The sequence below is a fragment of the Prunus mume genome, linkage group LG7 (genome assembly GCF_029339155.1).
Source record: "Prunus mume cultivar Tortuosa linkage group LG7, ASM2933915v1, whole genome shotgun sequence".
Lineage (NCBI taxonomy): Eukaryota > Viridiplantae > Streptophyta > Magnoliopsida > Rosales > Rosaceae > Prunus > Prunus mume.
The window spans coordinates 4,215,134-4,233,268 of record NC_142704.1 but is presented as its reverse complement, the minus strand read 5'-3'; the positions used below and the strand labels follow the sequence as shown (position 1 = coordinate 4,233,268).

General features: G+C 38.6%; 1 protein-coding gene and 1 pseudogene across 11 annotated transcripts; both read left to right on the top strand.

Annotated features, from left to right (window-relative positions):
• Window positions 1-2,585: 2,585 nt before the first annotated feature.
• On the top strand, window positions 2,586-10,990 carry LOC103343674 (uncharacterized; annotated as a pseudogene). Its single transcript, XR_016122266.1, has 16 exons — window positions 2,586-3,333; window positions 4,173-4,322; window positions 4,410-4,610; window positions 4,725-4,802; window positions 4,856-5,577; window positions 5,749-5,833; window positions 5,942-6,037; window positions 6,122-6,239; window positions 6,466-6,565; window positions 6,886-6,958; window positions 7,156-7,257; window positions 7,487-7,546; window positions 7,651-7,732; window positions 7,910-7,977; window positions 8,081-8,182; window positions 10,748-10,990. The product of XR_016122266.1 is annotated as an uncharacterized LOC103343674 (transcript).
• A 2,137-nt stretch (window positions 10,991-13,127) lies between these two features.
• LOC107880313 (uncharacterized) lies at window positions 13,128-16,310 on the top strand. Of its 10 annotated transcripts, XR_016122228.1 has the most exons (6): window positions 13,185-13,532; window positions 13,608-13,688; window positions 13,853-15,227; window positions 15,324-15,426; window positions 15,523-15,608; window positions 15,817-16,310. XR_016122228.1 is itself a non-coding variant. In XM_089041814.1 (5 exons), the coding sequence occupies exons 2-5, from the start codon at window positions 13,634-13,636 to the stop codon at window positions 16,056-16,058; spliced, it is 558 nt and encodes a 185-aa protein (XP_088897940.1). In that variant the 5' UTR covers window positions 13,256-13,532; window positions 13,608-13,633; the 3' UTR covers window positions 16,059-16,310. The 10 variants fall into 10 exon arrangements, 5 of the variants coding, with proteins under 5 accessions (XP_088897940.1, XP_088897939.1, XP_088897938.1 ...); XR_016122230.1 differs by lacking the exon at window positions 15,324-15,426 and having other exon boundaries at window positions 13,128-13,532; window positions 15,777-16,310; XR_016122226.1 differs by having other exon boundaries at window positions 13,188-13,532; window positions 15,324-15,608.
• The last annotated feature ends 1,825 nt before the right edge of the window (window positions 16,311-18,135 follow it).

Sequence of the window (18,135 nt, the reverse complement as noted above, 5' to 3'; positions counted from 1 at the left end):
TCCGTCCGGCTCGGGAGGCGTTGCAGAGGATGTTACGGCATCTTCTCCAAAGGCGTCCGTAGCTCGAGGAGAATCGTCCCTGCGCCATAAAGGATGTCTCTATCTCGTAGGCTGCCGCCATCGATCCTCCACCACCGCTTGCTCTCCCATGGACTCGGCCGCGCGATCCGTCGTTATTGGACCGTTGGCTGAGATTCTAACCGCGTGTTTGGTCTCGGTGATAGTGATTGGTAAGGTGGACTCAGGAGCCTCGGAAGTCATTTCGACCGTTTTGTTTTTGAGCTTTGCTTGTGCCCTAGTTTCCACCATGAGTTTTTGACAAAAATCCCACTGGGCGTGCCAAAAGTGTTGGTTGTCGCGAATCTCATGGCCCTGGTGCTCCGGCCGAGGGGATGTGCGTCAACACGTGACGCGTCCTTCTTTAGGATGCGGTGCGGTTGTGCGCGGGCATGCCAGTACGGTCCACCATGCGTCGAGATGATAATGAGGTTTAGGTAGAAGATGGTTTAAATGTTGCGCTGTTTTGCGTTCGACTCCTAATCAAACGATTGTGGCCGAGAGAGGAACCGATCTCGGCCGTGTTCACGGCCTGAGCTATAAGGCCGTTTAGTGGTGGTGTTGGTGGCGGGTTTTGGGCGTGCTCGCGTTACTCGTAGAGCGACGGTCGTATGATATATAGGGTGAATGAGACGATAACAAAGATGGTGCTCCGGCGCCTTGAAAATCAAGGGTCGTATGATATATTGATGAATGGATTTTCCTTACAATCTACCACTACTCCTAAAAAGCAAATAAAGGTATTGAAAATGCATTGCAGGAAAATATAATTTGCTCCGTGGGAGGCTTTTGGTTTGGTGTTTGAACCCTTTGAACGTAGTCTTGAGCTTAGTATTTATAGGAGTCCTGGAGGGACAATCAAGGCTAATAAGACCTGCGTGGTGGAGCCTGACCGGGCAAGTGGGTAGTCAAATCGGCATTTGGGATCATGAAGCATGGTGGTTTGGGGTTGAGAAGCATGGTGGTGTGACTCCCATAAATCTCGGTAAATCTCGGCCACTGCCTGATCGTAGGTTCGCCCCCTTGGCCGTGGGAACGCATTTAATGCCTTGGTCTGGTGGTTGGTGATCTGACCTCAAGTCGTGAGATTACTTGTGAGAATGTCCGCGCCTAACCACCCGATTTCCATCACCAAATCCCGACTTCATTACTTCCCTTCTTCCCTTGTGCATTGAATGTAAACGCGACTAGTGGGTCTTTGCGAAAGTCGAGGCATTACTTTATTAAATGGGGCGTGGGACCCGAGGCCACGTGGCGATTTACCCACTGCTCCTTTGGTCGTGTCTTTACGGCCTTCGGCCTCACCTTTGCAGCTTTTGCAGCTTTTCTTTTGTTTTCGGAAGGCGAAATGCTTGACGAAACGGTAGGCGCTAAGGCCCAAAGGAAGTCCCTTTAATCAGTTTATGACCGTGATTTATTAGGCACAAACAGGAAGTCCCCTTTTCACATGGATACTACTCCCTACTTATAGGGAGGTGAAAGTGGGAGGTTTGTGTAGATTTACGATGTGGGACTTTGTGCAAGTTGTTGTGGTGGTGACACGTGTCTGCCTTTGTGCTAGTTGTTTTGAGGCTGGATATGCTCGGTTGATTATGGTGTAAACAGAACTAATAGGATGAATGTCACAGCTGGTTAGGTATCAGCTATCCATATGTGATGTGCCATGCCTTAAATGTATGCAATTTAGTATTTTAAAATCCTGTATTCCAATTTAATGTAAATGGAGTCTTGTAGCATATGAAATATATTTTCAGCATCATCTCTAAATTTGGTTACAACTTATGAAACAAGTTGGTGATACAAAAAGAAGTATTAAGGAACTTTACATTACCGTGACTGAGTTGCAAAGTGCGGTTACTAGATTGGTGAGTTCTGCTTCAACATGTATTGGTGTAGGCCAAATTTGGTATTTTTGAGAATTCCTAGAGTTTCACATTACATGCGCTGTCTCAGTTTGTTACTTTCCCCTTATGTACTCATTTTCCTTTACATCACTCTGTCTGGGACAACTTTTTCTTTGAATTTCTAGCAACTTATCTTACTTTTCCCTTTGGCAGGATTACAAGCTAGGTTCCATTTCAGAAAAGCAAGTAAAACAGCTTTTTTTTTTTGTTCGATTAGAGAAGCCATAATTAATGAACGAGAAAGTGTAGTATTTATTAGAAGCCATAATTAATGTGCATATAACTCTGTTGTTTCACCAGTGTGTAACACTTTTGTAAGTAAGATATGTGTTTGCTTTGGAGTACTTGCAGTGGCTGTTGCATTTATTTCTATACACACATCATTTTATTTATCCGCTTAAGGTTGTACTGATGGAAATCCCTCGTGCAAGAATTAGTAGCTGGGGTTTGAGCCGTTGAATTAGTAAGTCAGTTGTAAATAGTTGGGGTTTTGTTTATGTGCTGTAATTTGTGTTTATTTTTCACTTAATATCCTATAATAGGCCGTTGAATTGTGTATTGCTTGTTATTGTCCAGATTGCAACGGACTGAATTTTTTTAAATAATATTGGTGTGCAGGGAAAGATGGTTTCTCCAATTAAGTTGATGATTGCAGAGGAAGAAAAGTTCCAAGGAAAAGCATTGGCCCTATCCCATACAAAGAGTGCAATCAGTACGATAAAGGAGAAATTCAGTGAGCAACAACTACGAACCTTTGAAGAGAGTTGTTTTGGTCATCTCCTACTAATTGAGGACTTGAAGTGGACGTCGCCAATTGTACACGGATTGTTTCTGAGGAAGGCTGATCCGAAGACTGTTTCCCAAGTGAACAGGATCAAATTCATCGTTGGCAATAAGGTGATCCAATTCACAAGCAATAATTTTGCGTCGTCACAGGGCTAAGGTTTGGAAACCTTCCCTTTATTCCGATTCCCAGTAATGAGAACTGCTTATTGAAAATGAAGTACTTTGGCGACAATAAAACTGTCAACCTTTTGGAATTAGAAAAAGCCTTCCGCAGACCGATGACGATGTAATGAAGCTTGGATATATACTTTGCTGTGTTTGTGCTGTTGGATGTGAAAAACATGTCCACATTGACATGCGATATTTGAAGTTGGCGGAAGACCTTGAAGAGTTTGGGAAGTATCCATGGGGTGCTGTGTGTTATGCCAAGACAAATGCGTCACTTCGAGGGCACTTTGTGCAAATTACCATGAGTGAAAGTGCCCAAAAAGCTGCGAAAACAAAGAAATCTGAAAAGAAAGTAAAGACAACGGCAACTGGTAGACCAAGAGAGTACCACCTCAAGGGTTTTGCCTTTGCACTTCAGGTGAGCAAATTTCCATTCATGTTGAAGTTAAATTTCATTTGTTTACAGTAATGGGTTCTAAAACAGTAATGAGAGAGAGAGAGAGAGAGAGAGAGAGAGAGAGAGAAAAAATTGAGAGCTGGAGAGAGGAGCTAAAACAGTAATGGGTTCATGTTTATTTTCTGTAATTCTTACTTTTTGGGGGGATTGATTGGTTTAGCTGTTGAAGAAAGCGAGAGAGAGAGAGAGAGAGAGAGAGAGAGAGCAAATTGGGTGGCTGTTCTGGGCGGTTGTGGTATTTAAAAAAAGAAATCTAAAAAGAAATAAAATAATTGATTACTTAAAAAATTGATGGGAAAGGGGAGAAAATGATGGGAGGGGGTCAGGGGTAGAGGGGAATTCAAGAATAGAAAATGAACAGAAGGTTTTATTTTATTTAATTAATAAATTATTCTTTTTTGGCTGAATATTATATCATTAATTTTCATGATTGGCCCCGTGTTTTACTATCAACAACCCTAAGTTAACAGTAATTACCTCGTTATAGAAATAAGTTGTCAGAAAAACAAGTTTAAATTTTCACCCCTTTATGGAAGTGGGGGATATTGGATATTAGGAAATCATTTTTTTCCTGATTTCTGTTGACTGCTCTTACACTAATGACTAATGTGGCCCGAACCACTTTTAGCCTCTATGCATCTCTACATGCCTGTATTTCTTTTAACTTTTCTCAATCATAGGGCAAGGTTTAGACTGCAATTAATACATGCTAATTATTTCTCTTTATTGTATGCTTGGCTTTTCATGCCCTATTTAAGCTTATAGAATGTGATCTCTAAGGCTTTTCTTCCTCAAACCAGATTTGGGCTTATGAGGTATTTCCAGCGTTGGCTGCACTACATTTGGTGGTGCACGAACATAATGCCTACATCCCTCGTATACTACATTGGAGGAGCAACACTTTGCCTCGTTTTTATGAGCTAATGAGCCAAGTATTCGAGAACCGTGAGGTTAGTTCAGTTTGTAATGATAATGTTAGGCATATGAAAATATAATATAATAAGTTTACTGATGTTTATTGTTTGCGTAAATTGCAGGTTGATGTGCAACTTATCCGACCATCTGTAATTGACAAGCAGCAGCCGTATTGGACTTGGGGTGACAAAGTGTTGACAACATCTGAAGAACTTGTTGAGTTGTTTGGCGATGGCGCTAAACAAAAAACCTGCACTTCTGCCTCTGTAGAAGAAAAAGATGAGGACATTGAAGAAACTGCTAGCCTTCCGTCGTCTTCTAAGGCAAGCATTACCTTTTTTCCAATATATACGTCATAATACAATAGGAAAATAATTGCTGTTTTGTTCCAATATATTTTGGAAATATTGTAACACTTGCATTATATCTGAATGCAGGGTAAAATGGCGTTCACTGAGTTACGTACTTTGAAGCATGACTTTCAAAGGATAGAGGATGAATTGGCCACAGTTGCGGTTCAAATCGAGCGCTTCGCAACACAGTGCATGAGTTGGAAGAAATGGTACAGAGGGAGTCATCCAAAGTTGAAAGAAATAAGAAGTGTGTGGAGGATTTCCGCAACACCTTGGCTTCAATGGAGCATTATTTTAAGCTGGAGATAGAGCAGCTGCGAAAACAAGATGGTGGGGTGAAAGAAGCTGGGGAAGGACATGACGACCTCGGTAGTCCTCATATGAATGAAGGAGGCGACAATGACTTGTCGCCATTACATGACAATGTGACTTCGCCTACAGAACCGGCAACATTGGAAACACAAGTCCCCAGTGATGGAGCCGAACCTTCCGCAGCCATGGTGACTCAGTTCCTCACTTACAAGTGCATGAAAGCTGCGCATGCACAATCCGAGAAACTGCCTACCCCGGAAGATGTGGCCGGGTGTGACGAAATCTGTCAAAGACTTATGTTTTTGTTAGAAGATTGGAAAATAGCTGACAGTGTGCCATCGGGAGGTCCGATGAATCCTCCAAGTATACCCACAATTAGTATGGCTGCTGATGAAGAAGGTAGTTCGAGTGTTGAAAAAAAAGAAGTGGAAGGTAAAGGGTGTAGACAGAAGCGCCCGGCCCAGACATTGTTAAGTCCATTTACTGATCCTTTGAGGAAGAAGAGGACAATGAGTGTGTCGGATGCGACTGCAACCCCGCCATGTTTTGATCCATCAAAACTCCTGCCCATTGAAGATGTGAAGGCAGTAATAGAGTTTTGCACTGCCTGGAAAAACTATATCAGGTTCGGATTCTTTACCTTCGAAATCCAGTCGTCATCCTATTCTAGTATGTAGTCATATAGTAATGAGAAAATGTAAAGTTTGCTTTAATATGCATGTGTATATTTGTCATCAACAAAGTCAGAATTATGAGATGAGTACAAATGTAACCGTTGCAAGTTTGCCTTTTCTAGTGTGGAGATGCAGCTGGAAGCATTTTCAGTGGGCGCTGATTTTTTCTACAAACTCATCGATGAAACGGCATGGATTAGCTCAAGGGTAAGAATACACAAATCTCTACTTTATTACGATAATTCAATTCTTTTCTCACCTTTTTTAAGTGTACAATTGTCTGAAAATGTGCTCATATTATATGTCAACTTTCAGCACCTGGACATGGCAACCTTTCTTATCCGGAAAAGGCAACTCTCTCATCCGTTGGTATTTGGAACTCACTGGACAACGGCAGATTATTCCTTGCAGGTAAACATGTTACCATGTTACATTCACTGCTTCATTTGCTTTCGGTTGTCATTATGTAATATGCCTTCATTTCAATGTCTGCAGCAATTTCTAGAGCCATTAAAAGCGACTGCCAAGACACGTGCATCGAAGAAGGCAGCTGCTTCAAACACCAATGACCTTCCACCCAACAACCTGAAGAATATACATCACCTTGTGCACGGTACGTGGCAACACGGGTATGCCCAAGCTTGGACAAAAGTCCGGAAAGTCTATTTTCCATATAATCTTCGAGGGTCCCATTGGGTTGCAATCGAAATTGATTTCGTTAGATATACTGCAACTGTGTATGACTCATATGTTGCTTTTACCAAATCTTCTCGTTACACTTCGCACCATTAGCGATACGCTGTTGGCATGAGTGCTGTACAATATGAAGTTTAATGAAGATTCTGAGGTTGAAGAGGTTAAGCAAAAGGGGCTGCAGATGTCGAGCTTTACGCCATTCTCAGTTTGCATCGTTGCAGATGTGCCACAACAACGAGATGGGTAAGCTTTGTGAATTGAGTGCAGTTTATCCAAATTTTACATAAATGCAGTTGTAATTTCCCAACTTATTGGCCTCACAGTACGTCTTGCGGAATCATGACCGTTCAATTCATCGAGCATCTCAGTGCCGGGCTTTCGATGAATAAAGTTGACCCGTTGAAGATCAAATATTACCGACTGAAGCTTTCAATAGAGGGTTTAAGGGGGGAGGCATATTTATGAGGTAAATGTCTTAATGTGTGTGAATTAACCTCAGTGTGGACTTATGACTTGGGATTCACTTTGCTCATTATTTATGTCAGAAACTCCTTGATATGAAGATGTAGACGTGGCAGCTTTGCTGGGGGTACTTTGGCTCGTAATCCTGCCCTTTTGCTAGAGCTAGTTGGTTTTGTTAGTATTGTGAGGTGTAATATTGTACAATCTAGAAGCAGTGGCTAATTGCCTTACATGGCACACACACTGTTTCGATTTTGAAGGTTAACTATTTTGGACACCTCCATATGTAAATATAGTTGCTGTTTATGGATGCTTTTATAGTCACTGTTTATGGATGCTGTTATAGTTGCTGTTAATGGATGCTTTTATAGTTGCTGGTTATGGATGCTTTTGTAGTTGCTGGTTATGGATGCTTTTATAGTTGCTGGTTATGGATGCTTTTTATAGTTGTTGTTTATGGATGCTTAAGAATGGTTAATTATCTGACTTGATCGGTGAACTTCAGGTACTATTTTCATAATTTTTACTCTGCGTTGCCAGTGGAACTCGTACAACATTTTTATTTGGTGTTATTTTTGTATGAGTTTTTAATTTTTTAATGCATTTGGTCAACTTTTTATCAGTTAGTTTATTTATTTAGGAGCTTGTGTCTTGTTGCTGAAAAAATTGATGGATTTGTGTTTATTTCTGTTTTGTTTGCAGTCTTTGTTGAATGGAACCGGAGAACAATCAGAAGGTGACTTTGAAGCGATCGCATCACAGGTATTGGAAAAACTGCTATAAATTTAATGTTGAAGGATGCTTGATCGAGTTAAATTATTGTTTTTTCTAATGGATATCAATTTTCCTGTGTTACTTTCTTTTAGGTGCGCCGACTGGCAGCTGAGGTCCGGCAACTTGGCTCGTCACGTCATATAACCGGCCTGAAGGGGAATGACAGCCAAATTGGTATCTTACTTTCTCTGCTGTGTTCAAATGAATTCTTAGCATGCTTTGTGCTTTTTCCTCTTGCTTATAACCACTAAATTAATGCATGGTCCTGCCCTTACTTTTTGGTTAATTTCTAAAACTTCTATTCGTTACATGTTATAATTGGTTATATTTTTTCATTGATTTTTTCCGTAGGTTTGCCATCACTAATAATGCCAGCAGCTACCTTGGGGGCATTTGGTTATGGTTACATGTGGTGGAAGGTATCCAGATGATATATTTATGTACATATTATTTCATTCATTGGTTCTGTGAGTTGTTGTCTTCTTTAAGAAAATCTAATATATGCTCTTCACAAATGGTTAGGGTCTAAAATTCTCAGATCTTATGTATGTGACAAAGCGTAGTATGACTGCTGCTGTTTCAAACTTGCATAAACATTTGGAGAGCGTGACAGAGGCTATTGCTGTAAGTTTCTTTTCAGCTGTCTATTCTGTTTGTGTGTGAGGCACAGGTTGTCTTGGAGTGACTCCAAGGCACCTTCGGTGTGATGACGGAATTTATCTAATTTCTCAACTTGAAACCTTTGGTGCGATGGCAAAGGCCAGAGTGAGTCCGGATCTCTCATTTCTTCCTATCTTCCCTTACCGTTCTACATCAGTTTGGTATCAGAGCATCCTCCACCATGTTCTTATATGGTGAGAGATCCTGTGTACTGGGGGCAGATGTTCACCTTGGCAACCAACTTAAGATCATTCTACCTCAACATGTCAAACTCGAGGTCGAGTTTTCTGCAACGAAGGGAGAATGATGCACGAGCAAAGTTCAAGTTTAGTAAGTAGGAATCTTTCTAGTTTCCTATGTAATAAATGCAATTTTCTAAGGTATACTGTCTTTGAGTCTCCCTATGGGACACGATTAATGTATTAGGTGTAATAATTATGTCTTTATAATTCCCAAGTGTGTTAATGTGGATCTTTCAAGATTGATGTACCAATTATCCTATAAAAGGGCTACTTTGTAAGCATAAGATCAGAGTTAGTGAAAGAAAAAAAAAAAAAAAGTTCATATGAATTTTTGATTGTGTGTGAGGCACAGGTTGTCGTGAAGTGATTCCAAGGCACCTCCGGTGTGATGTCCGAATTTATCTAATTTCTCAACTGGAAACCTTTGGTGTGATACCAAAGGCCACAATGAGTTTGGACCTCTCATTTCTTCCTATCTTCCCTCATTTTCCTACATCATGTATTTTCTGGGTGAAAGATAACTTAATCCGGTGCATGATAAAACAAATGTCTTTTTCATTAGCTATGCATTATTTGCTTTCTCATGTCATGCGTTATTTTTTTTTTCCCATACTCTAATTATGATCCGACATGCAGCTCCTCATAGAAGAATCATGATATTATATGTTGTTGTGCCTCTAAATTAGTAGGCCTGACGTCGTTTATTGTATCTACAGAATGGCCCTAACTCATTGGACATATCGGGAGATCCTTACAAGAGGGTATATGATCTATTCCTTCTATTTTGTTTTTATCAGAAGGTTACTTTAATCAAACAAATAAGATCAATACATCATCATAGTTTATACTATTCTACATTTCACTTTTCATCTTAAATTGGTTGGGATTCAAGGGAAGATGTTGCCTTTTCTTTTGTAATAACAGTAGAAATATTGTTGGTGAATATATTTGACAGTCCATGATACTGAGAAATACTCAAAATTGTCCTTTGAGAACTAGTTCATTGTCTTTGGAAAAAAAATGTTTTCTTTGATTGATATGATGTAGAGGAAGATACTTTAATCAAACTGATATCATGAATACATCACCATAGACAAGAAGTCCCCGTATACAACAATACAAATGTAGTCCCACAAATCCTGACAAATCTAAAGTGCTAACAATTTTAGACCTTTTACATTCCAAATTTTGTTTTGTCTAGACTACACTTCACCTTGCATCTTGACTGGATGTGTAGAATATGGTTAGGAAATATTGTTGGTGAATAGATTCTGACAGTCCATGATACTGAGAGGAAATTAAATTTTCTTCTTCTAGTTTCCCTGAACAGTTGAAATGAAATAAAAATGTATACTGCCACAATACATAGAGGGTTTTATCCTATGCTTGTCTTCTTCTTTGAGCTTTTTGTTCGGAGTGAAAGATAACTTAATCGGGTACATGATAAAACAAATGTCTTTTTTATTAGCTAAAAATGAGGCCTCGCTTGCTAAATGGCTTTGGAGGTACCGGAAGAGCGTAATTCCTTATGGCACAAGGTGATCAGGAGTAATTATTGTTCGGTTGAGAATAGATGGGATGCGGTTCACCTGGGAAGAGTTGCTTGTCGTAATCCCTGGAACGATATCTCTTCGGGTTATCCTGCCTTTTTACAGTGTTGTGATCTGGTTGTGGGTAAGGGGAATTTGGTGTTGTTCTGGGATTTGTGGCTGGTCGACGGTGCTTTGAAGATTTTTTTCCTAGACTGTATGCGCTTTCTAGCAATCATTTTGGCTGCGTTTCTAGTTTTGTGGATTCTTATGTCCACCCCTATAATTGGAATTTCGGCTTGAGGAGAAATCTTAACGGTGGAGGTGGATGAGTTGTCTAGGTTGCTGCATATTCTGGAAAGGGTGCGTTTGTTTCAACCCATGATGACCGTAGGAGCTGGAAGCTCGATAGGACGGGGTTGTTTTCTTGCAAATCCTACAATTTTTTTCTGCTCAACAGTGGCAGCAGGCAACTTTCATTGTTCTTGCCCCAGATTTGGAAGTCAAAGGTTCCCCCAAAAATTAAATTTCACGTATGGCTCCTGGCACTTGGGAAGCTTAATACGTGTGATCAAATCCAAAGGAGAAGGCCTTCCTTCTATCTTTCTCCTCAGTGGTGTGTTTTGTGTAAATCTCATTTGGAAAGCGTGGATCATGTGTTTCTTCATTGTCCTTTTTCCTTACAAGTCTGGTGGAGTTTATTTAGGGAGTCCAGCTGGGTTATCCCTAAAGACTGTTTTGATTTCCTGTGCACTAAGTTTGAGGCTTTGGGTAGGGGGAAGAAAGCCACAACTTTATGGGAGTGCTTGGTGTATGCTGGTTTTTGGAATATTTGGCTGGAGCGCAACAGAAGAATTTTTTATGATTATCAGGAAGAGGGTGTCGAGGAAATCTGGAAGAAGGCTAGATATTGGGCTGCTCTTTGGGCTTCAGTTACCCCAGTTTTTAAGGATTATAACCCTTCTGTCATCATGTTGGATTTAGTGGCGGCTGTGAAATAAGGGTGTTTCCTTCTTTCATGTTGCCACTTTTCTCTTCTTTTCTGTTTATTTTCTTTTGGTTTTTTTGAGGCTGCTTTTGTGTTTTGTTTTGCCTGGCTGTGGATGCCTTATACGCCTTTTTTATATATCGTTTCTATTAAAATAAAAAATAAAAAATTTGTCATGCATTAATTTGTTTTCCATACTCCGACATGCAGTTGCTCATAGAAGAATCATGATATTATATTTTGTTGTGCCAATAAATTAGTAGACCTGACATTGTTTATTTTCTATATAATGGCCATGGATACCCTGTTGACTTGCGTGGATTTTATGACAAAGTGGTAAATGATTCGATCCTTCTATTATGTTTTTATCAGAAGGTTACTTAAAATCAAACAGATAAGAGAAATACATCACTACTTCACCTTTCATCTTAAAATTGGTTGAGATTCCAGGGCAGATGTTTCCTATACTTTTGTAATAACAATAGATAAATTGTTGGTGAATATATTTGACAGTCCTTGATACTGAGAAGTAATCAAAATTGTCTTTTTTGAGTTCTGAGGCATAGTGGGTTTTATCCCATGCTTGTCTGCCCTGATCAGTTTGTTCTGGGAAAAAGATAACTTAATCATGGACCTGATAAAATTTATGGATTTTTTCATTAGCTATGCATTAATGCTTGCTCATGCAGTAATTTTTTCCATACTCTAATTATGGTGCGCCATGCAGCTGCGTATAGAAGAATCATCATATTATTTCTTGTTATGCCTCTAAACTAGTAGATCTGATGTTTATTCTATCTGTAGAATATCGCTGGATCCAGATTGGACAAGTTGGGAATTCACAAGACAGTAAATGATTCGATCCTTCTATTTTGTTTGAATGTAAATGTCTGCACTTAGTTCAGTGATGTAATTTCTCATGTGTTTGACCTTTTCTTTCTAAATTTGGCTTGTAGTTCTTACCATATCCTAATTAATAATTCAGAAAAGTATAAACAGGCTATGCTTATCTGGGAAATGGGGGTTAAGCTTTTTGTTCAAGCTGTGTGAATATATTTCTGCCCTGTTTTTTATCTTAAAATGGAATATTACTCTGCTGATGTGTGCATTTTGCTGCAGCCAACATTCCATTGCTATCTAAAAGGGGAAAGGGTAGATGAGGTTTCCAATGCTTCTATCAAACACTTGAAAATGTCTACAAGTAATTCTTCTCTCGGTTACCCTACTTCTGTGTGAATTTGTGTATTTGTGAATGGAGTCATATTTCGGTGCCCATTAAGGTTTTTGACTGTTTTTGAAGTCAAGATGTGATCTTTCTATATGTTTTTGTTTCTATCTTTGTGATAAATGGACGAATGATATAGCAAGTTACTAAATTGACCCTATTGTTGAATTTTCTCATCTGCTGTACTTGCAACTCAATGTACGTAAAGTCCATCCTGGATGAAGAAAAGGAGAAGACAAGGTAAGAAAGATGAGAATAATGGAGGATTTGTTGCGGTACTTCCAAGTGTGTTTCCTGAAACATCGTTTCTTGAGATGAGGGCCGAACTTGGACAAGTAATTTTTTATTTTGATGATGAGGAAAAGATGACAGATGATGAGGATAAGATGCCAGATGATGAGGACAAGAGGGCAAAGGACAAGATGTTGTGGTTTGCGAAAGGGTTGTTTTCAAGTAAAAAGAAGAGAGAGATGTTTTGTAAATTGAAAGATCCTGAAGCCAAGCGCGAATGGCTTAAGAGTGAAATGGCTAAGGAATGAACTGGAAGTACTTGTGTCATGGTACATGTTACGTTGTTTGACTCTGTCTGTGGTTTAGACTTGTGTGGTGCTGGATTAAGATATCCTTTTTTTTTTTGTTTTATAGCCACTTCTAGCATCAATATTATTAAGATATCCTTTGTTTTTCGAATTATTAAGATATCCTAATTCATCAAATTTGGAGAAGGCTTAAATGTCAAAATGGTGCATGTGTTACTCAATTGGTCAATTTAGTCTCAGTGTTTTACACTAGTTAGCTAATATTGTTCATTCTGTCAAATTAATGTTAAAAAATTAGTTTAAAAAATTAGAAAAATTAGGTATTAAACATAATTAACTTTACTAATTAGTATTTGACACATTGGGTATTTTAGTTTGGGTTTTAATACCTAGGAAAGAATTGTTATTTTGGATTAGGCCAAAGAGGAGGCTTAGATTCGTTGGACCTGTCTAAATTATAAAGATAAAATACAATTTTATCCTTTTTTTTAAATACTTCAACTGTGACATTCTTACTAACTTTAGCTGACGATAAAACCTAGAAGAATACAGGGATTTAGTGCCTGAATAACAAAAAATGGCGAGGAAGTCAGGGATTTTGATAGGACATTTGTTTGGCAATTGGAGCAACCCCTGTGCAGGTCTTCTTCGTCATCGTCGTAAGCTTCTTCCTGGTTCCATCCAAACCCTAACCCTATCTTCAATCCATAGTCTAACACCACGTTTAACTTCCCCTTGCAAATTACCTTTGTCCTCCCCAAACCTTCATTTTATGTGACGCTCCGATGAAGGTATCCCCGTTTTCTCTTCCACTTTATGCTTCTGCTTCAGATTTTGTTGTTGCACTGACTCACCTGTTTTTACAGGTCTTGTATTTTCAAGGCCTGCAAAGATGGTAATCATTTCGAACAAGGATGACTATGACAGGGCAATTAAACAAGTTACAGGTAATATTTTTCTATTTTGATGATGTCGAGTACATTTTATGCTGGTTTAGACTAGATTGAAGTGGTGTTTGTTTGGATTGGGAAAGAAAAGTTGGGACAAACAGCACTTTTCTGTAATTTTATAAGGGCCTCGCCTAATCAATGCCCTCCTGCTTTACACGCAGACGCAGTGAAGGGATGGAAATAGCAAATCCAAAATCCAACTCGGCGGCCATACCTAAACTTGCTTGTGTGTGTGTGTGTATAATTTGAGAAATTAAAGTTTGTAGATCTAATGGTTGAATAGATAACTTGGGTAAGAACTATGATGCCGCGGATCCTCCCCTATATATATTGTATTACTTTTTCACGTGTACTTTTATGTAGTTTGTAATATATATCTGGTAAGTTCTAATTAGTTCAATTTTATCAATCAAGCCATTTCTTATGCCTTTTCAACTTATTTTTGGTGTATTCTTCATGTGCAGATTCTAGTTATGAGCTAGCTTTACTTTCGTGTCCCTTGAGGATGAAATTCCCACATGTAACCATATATAAGATTATCAAGCCTCCTGTGGTGTGTCATGTAATCTGGCCTTCTCTTAATTTGAATCATTTTGGAACTGTTTGTCTTATTGTGAAGTGCTTGAATCCCATCTTAAGGTGAAAACAACGTACGGATCTTAATATTAATATATGGATATTTCTTTTAAATTGATGGTGTTTTGGTTACAGTAGTTTAGCTGCTTCTTTTCTTTTTTTTCACTTCCTAGCTTGGTTGAAAGTAAAGTTCCTTTTTAAGACAAGGAGTACACCACAACATGAAAGAAAAATTATCTCACTATCGCAAATCTAAACTGGTAAAACTTTTATCTTTTACTTTCCAAATACAGTTTGGATCCTTGTACGCGTACACCTTGCATCTTGACTGGATGCATGTATGTTGTTTTGGTAGGGATTCTAGCGAAGCAAATTGCCTTTACTTTTGTTATCCTAAGAGAAAAATTATTGGCGAAATATAATTTTACAGTACATGATGCTAAGAAGAAATTAAGTTTTCTTGCTGGAGTTTCCTAGGACAGTTGTCATGACATCAAAATGCTTAGTGAGACCACGCATTCCATGACCCAATAAATATATGCTGCACACCTTTGCATAATTTTCTTTTTCTTTCTTTCTATCTGCATCAGTTCTCCTTATTACATTAAAATTGATCTAACAATAAAGCCAATGTTTGCATTTTGCATTCAACAATCTTCGTTTGTTTTATAGGCGCAGAAGGTATATCTCTCCTTGCATGCTCACCTGATTTACATGCGTTTTGAATAAAACATAAATGGTGTACCTGATAAAAACTAATGAATTTTCATTATCTACTCGTTAACTGTGTGCTTGTCTAGTAATTTTCTCCACTGTTAAAATTATTCGTCATGCAGCTGTTTATAGAAGAGTTATGGTATTATATCATGTTATGCCTCTAAATTAGTAATCCTGACATTGTTTGTTGATCTATGGGCGAACATGGAAGAAATATTGGGGAATATGGTTCCTGACTATAGGGTAAAAAATTCTGTACTTTTTTTTTCTCTTATAAATATAAATGCCGGTACTTCATTGATTGATCTAATTGCTCATGTATTTAACCTTTTCTTTCAGAATGCAGTTCCAAAATTTGGAACTTGTGTTGTGTTTCTTACCATATGCTAATTGATAGTTTAGAATATGTAGCTAAACATGCTACTTAGCTGGCAGGAAAGGGGCTAAGCAGTTTGATTAAGCTGAGTATATATAATTCAGCCTTGCTTTCATCTGAAAATAGAAATTTACTTTGCTGTTGTGTGCATTGTTGCTGCAGCCAACATTCCATTGCTTTCAGAATGGTGAAAAGGTATTTGAGGTTGATTTATACGAATTGCGCATTGCTTTTGAACAGCTCTACAGGTAATTCATTTCTTCATTATGTTACTTTTTCGTGCTTATGAACATTTCGGAATGCAGTCATATGTTAATTTTGACAGTTCTAGTTGAAGTTTTCTCTGAATGTGATCACTCTATATGTTAATTTTTATTTTTATCTTTCTGATATATGGATGAATTTCTATATCGTAGTTACTAAACCCTATTGTTGATGTGTACTTGCTACTGAAAGTTATGTCGTCCCAGTCGGAACCACTCAACCTACGGGTTCATCTGGGATGGAGGAAAGGAGAGCTGAACAACTTGTCATACAAGCTAAGAAAGAAGAGAATGACAAAGAAGTTGCAGGAGGGTTCAAATTGGGAAGTGGGAGGGCATTATTGCAACGGAAAGGTGCTGCGACCTTGTCACAACAGAGAGGTGGCCTTGTTAAGGCAGTTGAGAGTAGTACTGCACCTTCACTTCATGATGTGATGCAGGCTGTTGAATCTTTACCTGGAGGACGTTCTGATAGTCTTTGTGGTGGTATGCAAGAGGGGTGTTTAAAGGTCAGCCTAAGTAGAGAGTGATGTTTTCTAACATACAGGGTCTTTACTTCAAGGTTGCTTGGCTTCTTCGTGAAATTGCTAAGGAATAAGTTGGATGGATTCACTTCAGTTATGAAAATGCTGTTGACATTATTGCTTGCATTTGGTTGACATTATGGTTTGCACTTGGTTGACATTATTGCTTGCATTTGGTTGACATTATGGTTTGCACTTGGTTGACATTATGGTTTGGTCTTCTTGACATTATGGTTTTGGAGACTTTTTTTTTGGGTCGTAATCAAAGATATTCATAGATACCCCCATAAACCTGGGGAACAGATAACATGGAGACACCAAAAAAGAAGCGAACAGATTCAAGAAAATTTCAAATCCATAAACAGCCCAAATTCATAAACCTCAGTTTTTATAAAAACTTTCAAAAATAGCCAAAATCATACCTAAATCATTTAAGGAAATGGGTCATGTCAACGGTGCAATACCTACCAACTTGTTCACTCGTTTTGTGTTTGCTCTTGTGATGGAAGGGCAAAGTTCCCCATTGCCTCGAAAACCATTGACTGGTCAACAAGTCAACTTTCTTTAGTGTGCGAGTGTGCCACTGCTAGTAATACAAATTCTAGCAGATGACTTTAAAAAATATATAACTTGCGCCCCAAGTTACTGATTTCTAAACAAAATATTGTGAATTTGGGTGAGGAATATCTCCAGGTAAATTCTTTTCTTGCCTCAGACTGGTGAGGACTTTACAATTTATCACAGTGCAATGTTGGTAGTTCGCCAAAATAAGTAGAAGGAAAATGAACTGTTTTCACGACTTTTACGAACTCTGACAGAAAAATCAACTCTAGAAAGACAAAAAAGGTTGACTTCTATTTCGCCAGACAAGCTTCGATCCGGGCTGGACTAGGTATGCCTATGTTGGACTGAACTATCCTCAATTTCAATCGCTAAGCTTCAGAGAAATCAATACCAAAGTTGAGTTTGGCAGAGCTTTAATCTATTTCGAGCCCTATGAGGCTTTTTGAATCGGCATAATTGCAGTCTTTTCAGCGTATGGTTGGACTTGAGCATTATTGAGCCGTGTGGTACCTGCTCGCTTGGTCGTGGCTCTCCATAAATTTGTTGAGGTTTTCATATTTGTAAAAAAACTCAAACTCTGTTTGCTTTGGCTTCTGCTGAACCAAATTTGTAACGAGAGAAATCTCGTTTTGAATGACTTATTTTCTTAAGTATGAATTGGAAGTTCTGATTTATAGCTGGCTTCTTCTGGGCCTCGAATGAGCTTTTGATTGCTTCAATTTGTCTGAATGTTCTAAGAGATCAAGTGATCATTTTGAGTTTTTGTCTTGGGTTGATTTTTTGGTTGTTTTATTGATCGTCTTTGCGCTGTTTCACCTTCCCTTACATTTATAGGAATGCTAGAATAGAAGTTCTAATCCTTTAATAATGGGCGGCAAAAAATCCTCAAAAGATCTTCCATTTTTATATGCAAAGGAAAAATGGGGTTTTATCAATTCTGGCATATAAGCTCTTAATCGTCAGTACCTATGGCAATCACTTACCTGTTTTTTTGAAAAGGAAATCTAACCCTTCTTCCAATTTAATTGCACTCTGTAGGGGCTCAAACTGTGATGGTTAGTTTGATTTTCCAGTTTTGAACAACTCCCTGTTTCCTGCTTATCTTTTTAGAAAAAATAGTCTGCGTATCCCTTGAAAGATGGTGCCTTCTTTGGAGCAGAAACAATATCTCTGAATATATAAAAGGGATTTGATCTTCTGGTGGCAAAGATTCAGAGATGTCCCTTCTTTTTGCCTGCCTTTGTCAACTCCTTATCAACCCAGTTGAAATTGCTGACTTTTCTATGTTAAAAAAAAATCACGTGGGTCTGTTTCCTTTTGGGCTTCTTCTTCTCTTTTAATCACACCAAGTCCATTTTGGTTTTTCTAGAGCTATGGGCTGACTGCTTTTCTTTTTCGAGGCCTAAGTTTTGTTTGCCATATTT

What these genes read in the sequence shown, in the direction of transcription:
- LOC107880313 (XM_089041812.1), top strand. Translation starts at nt 13,634, where the DNA reads ATGGTAATCATTTCGAACAAGGATGACTATGACAGGGCAATTAAACAA. An exon ending in GGCAATTAAACAAGTTACAG is followed by an intron (nt 13,689 to 14,155) that starts GTAATATTTTTC and finishes CTTCATGTGCAG; the next exon opens with ATTCTAGTTATGAGCTAGCT. An exon ending in AGCCTCCTGTGGTGTGTCAT is followed by an intron (nt 14,254 to 15,522) that starts GTAATCTGGCCT and finishes TTGTTGCTGCAG; the next exon opens with CCAACATTCCATTGCTTTCA.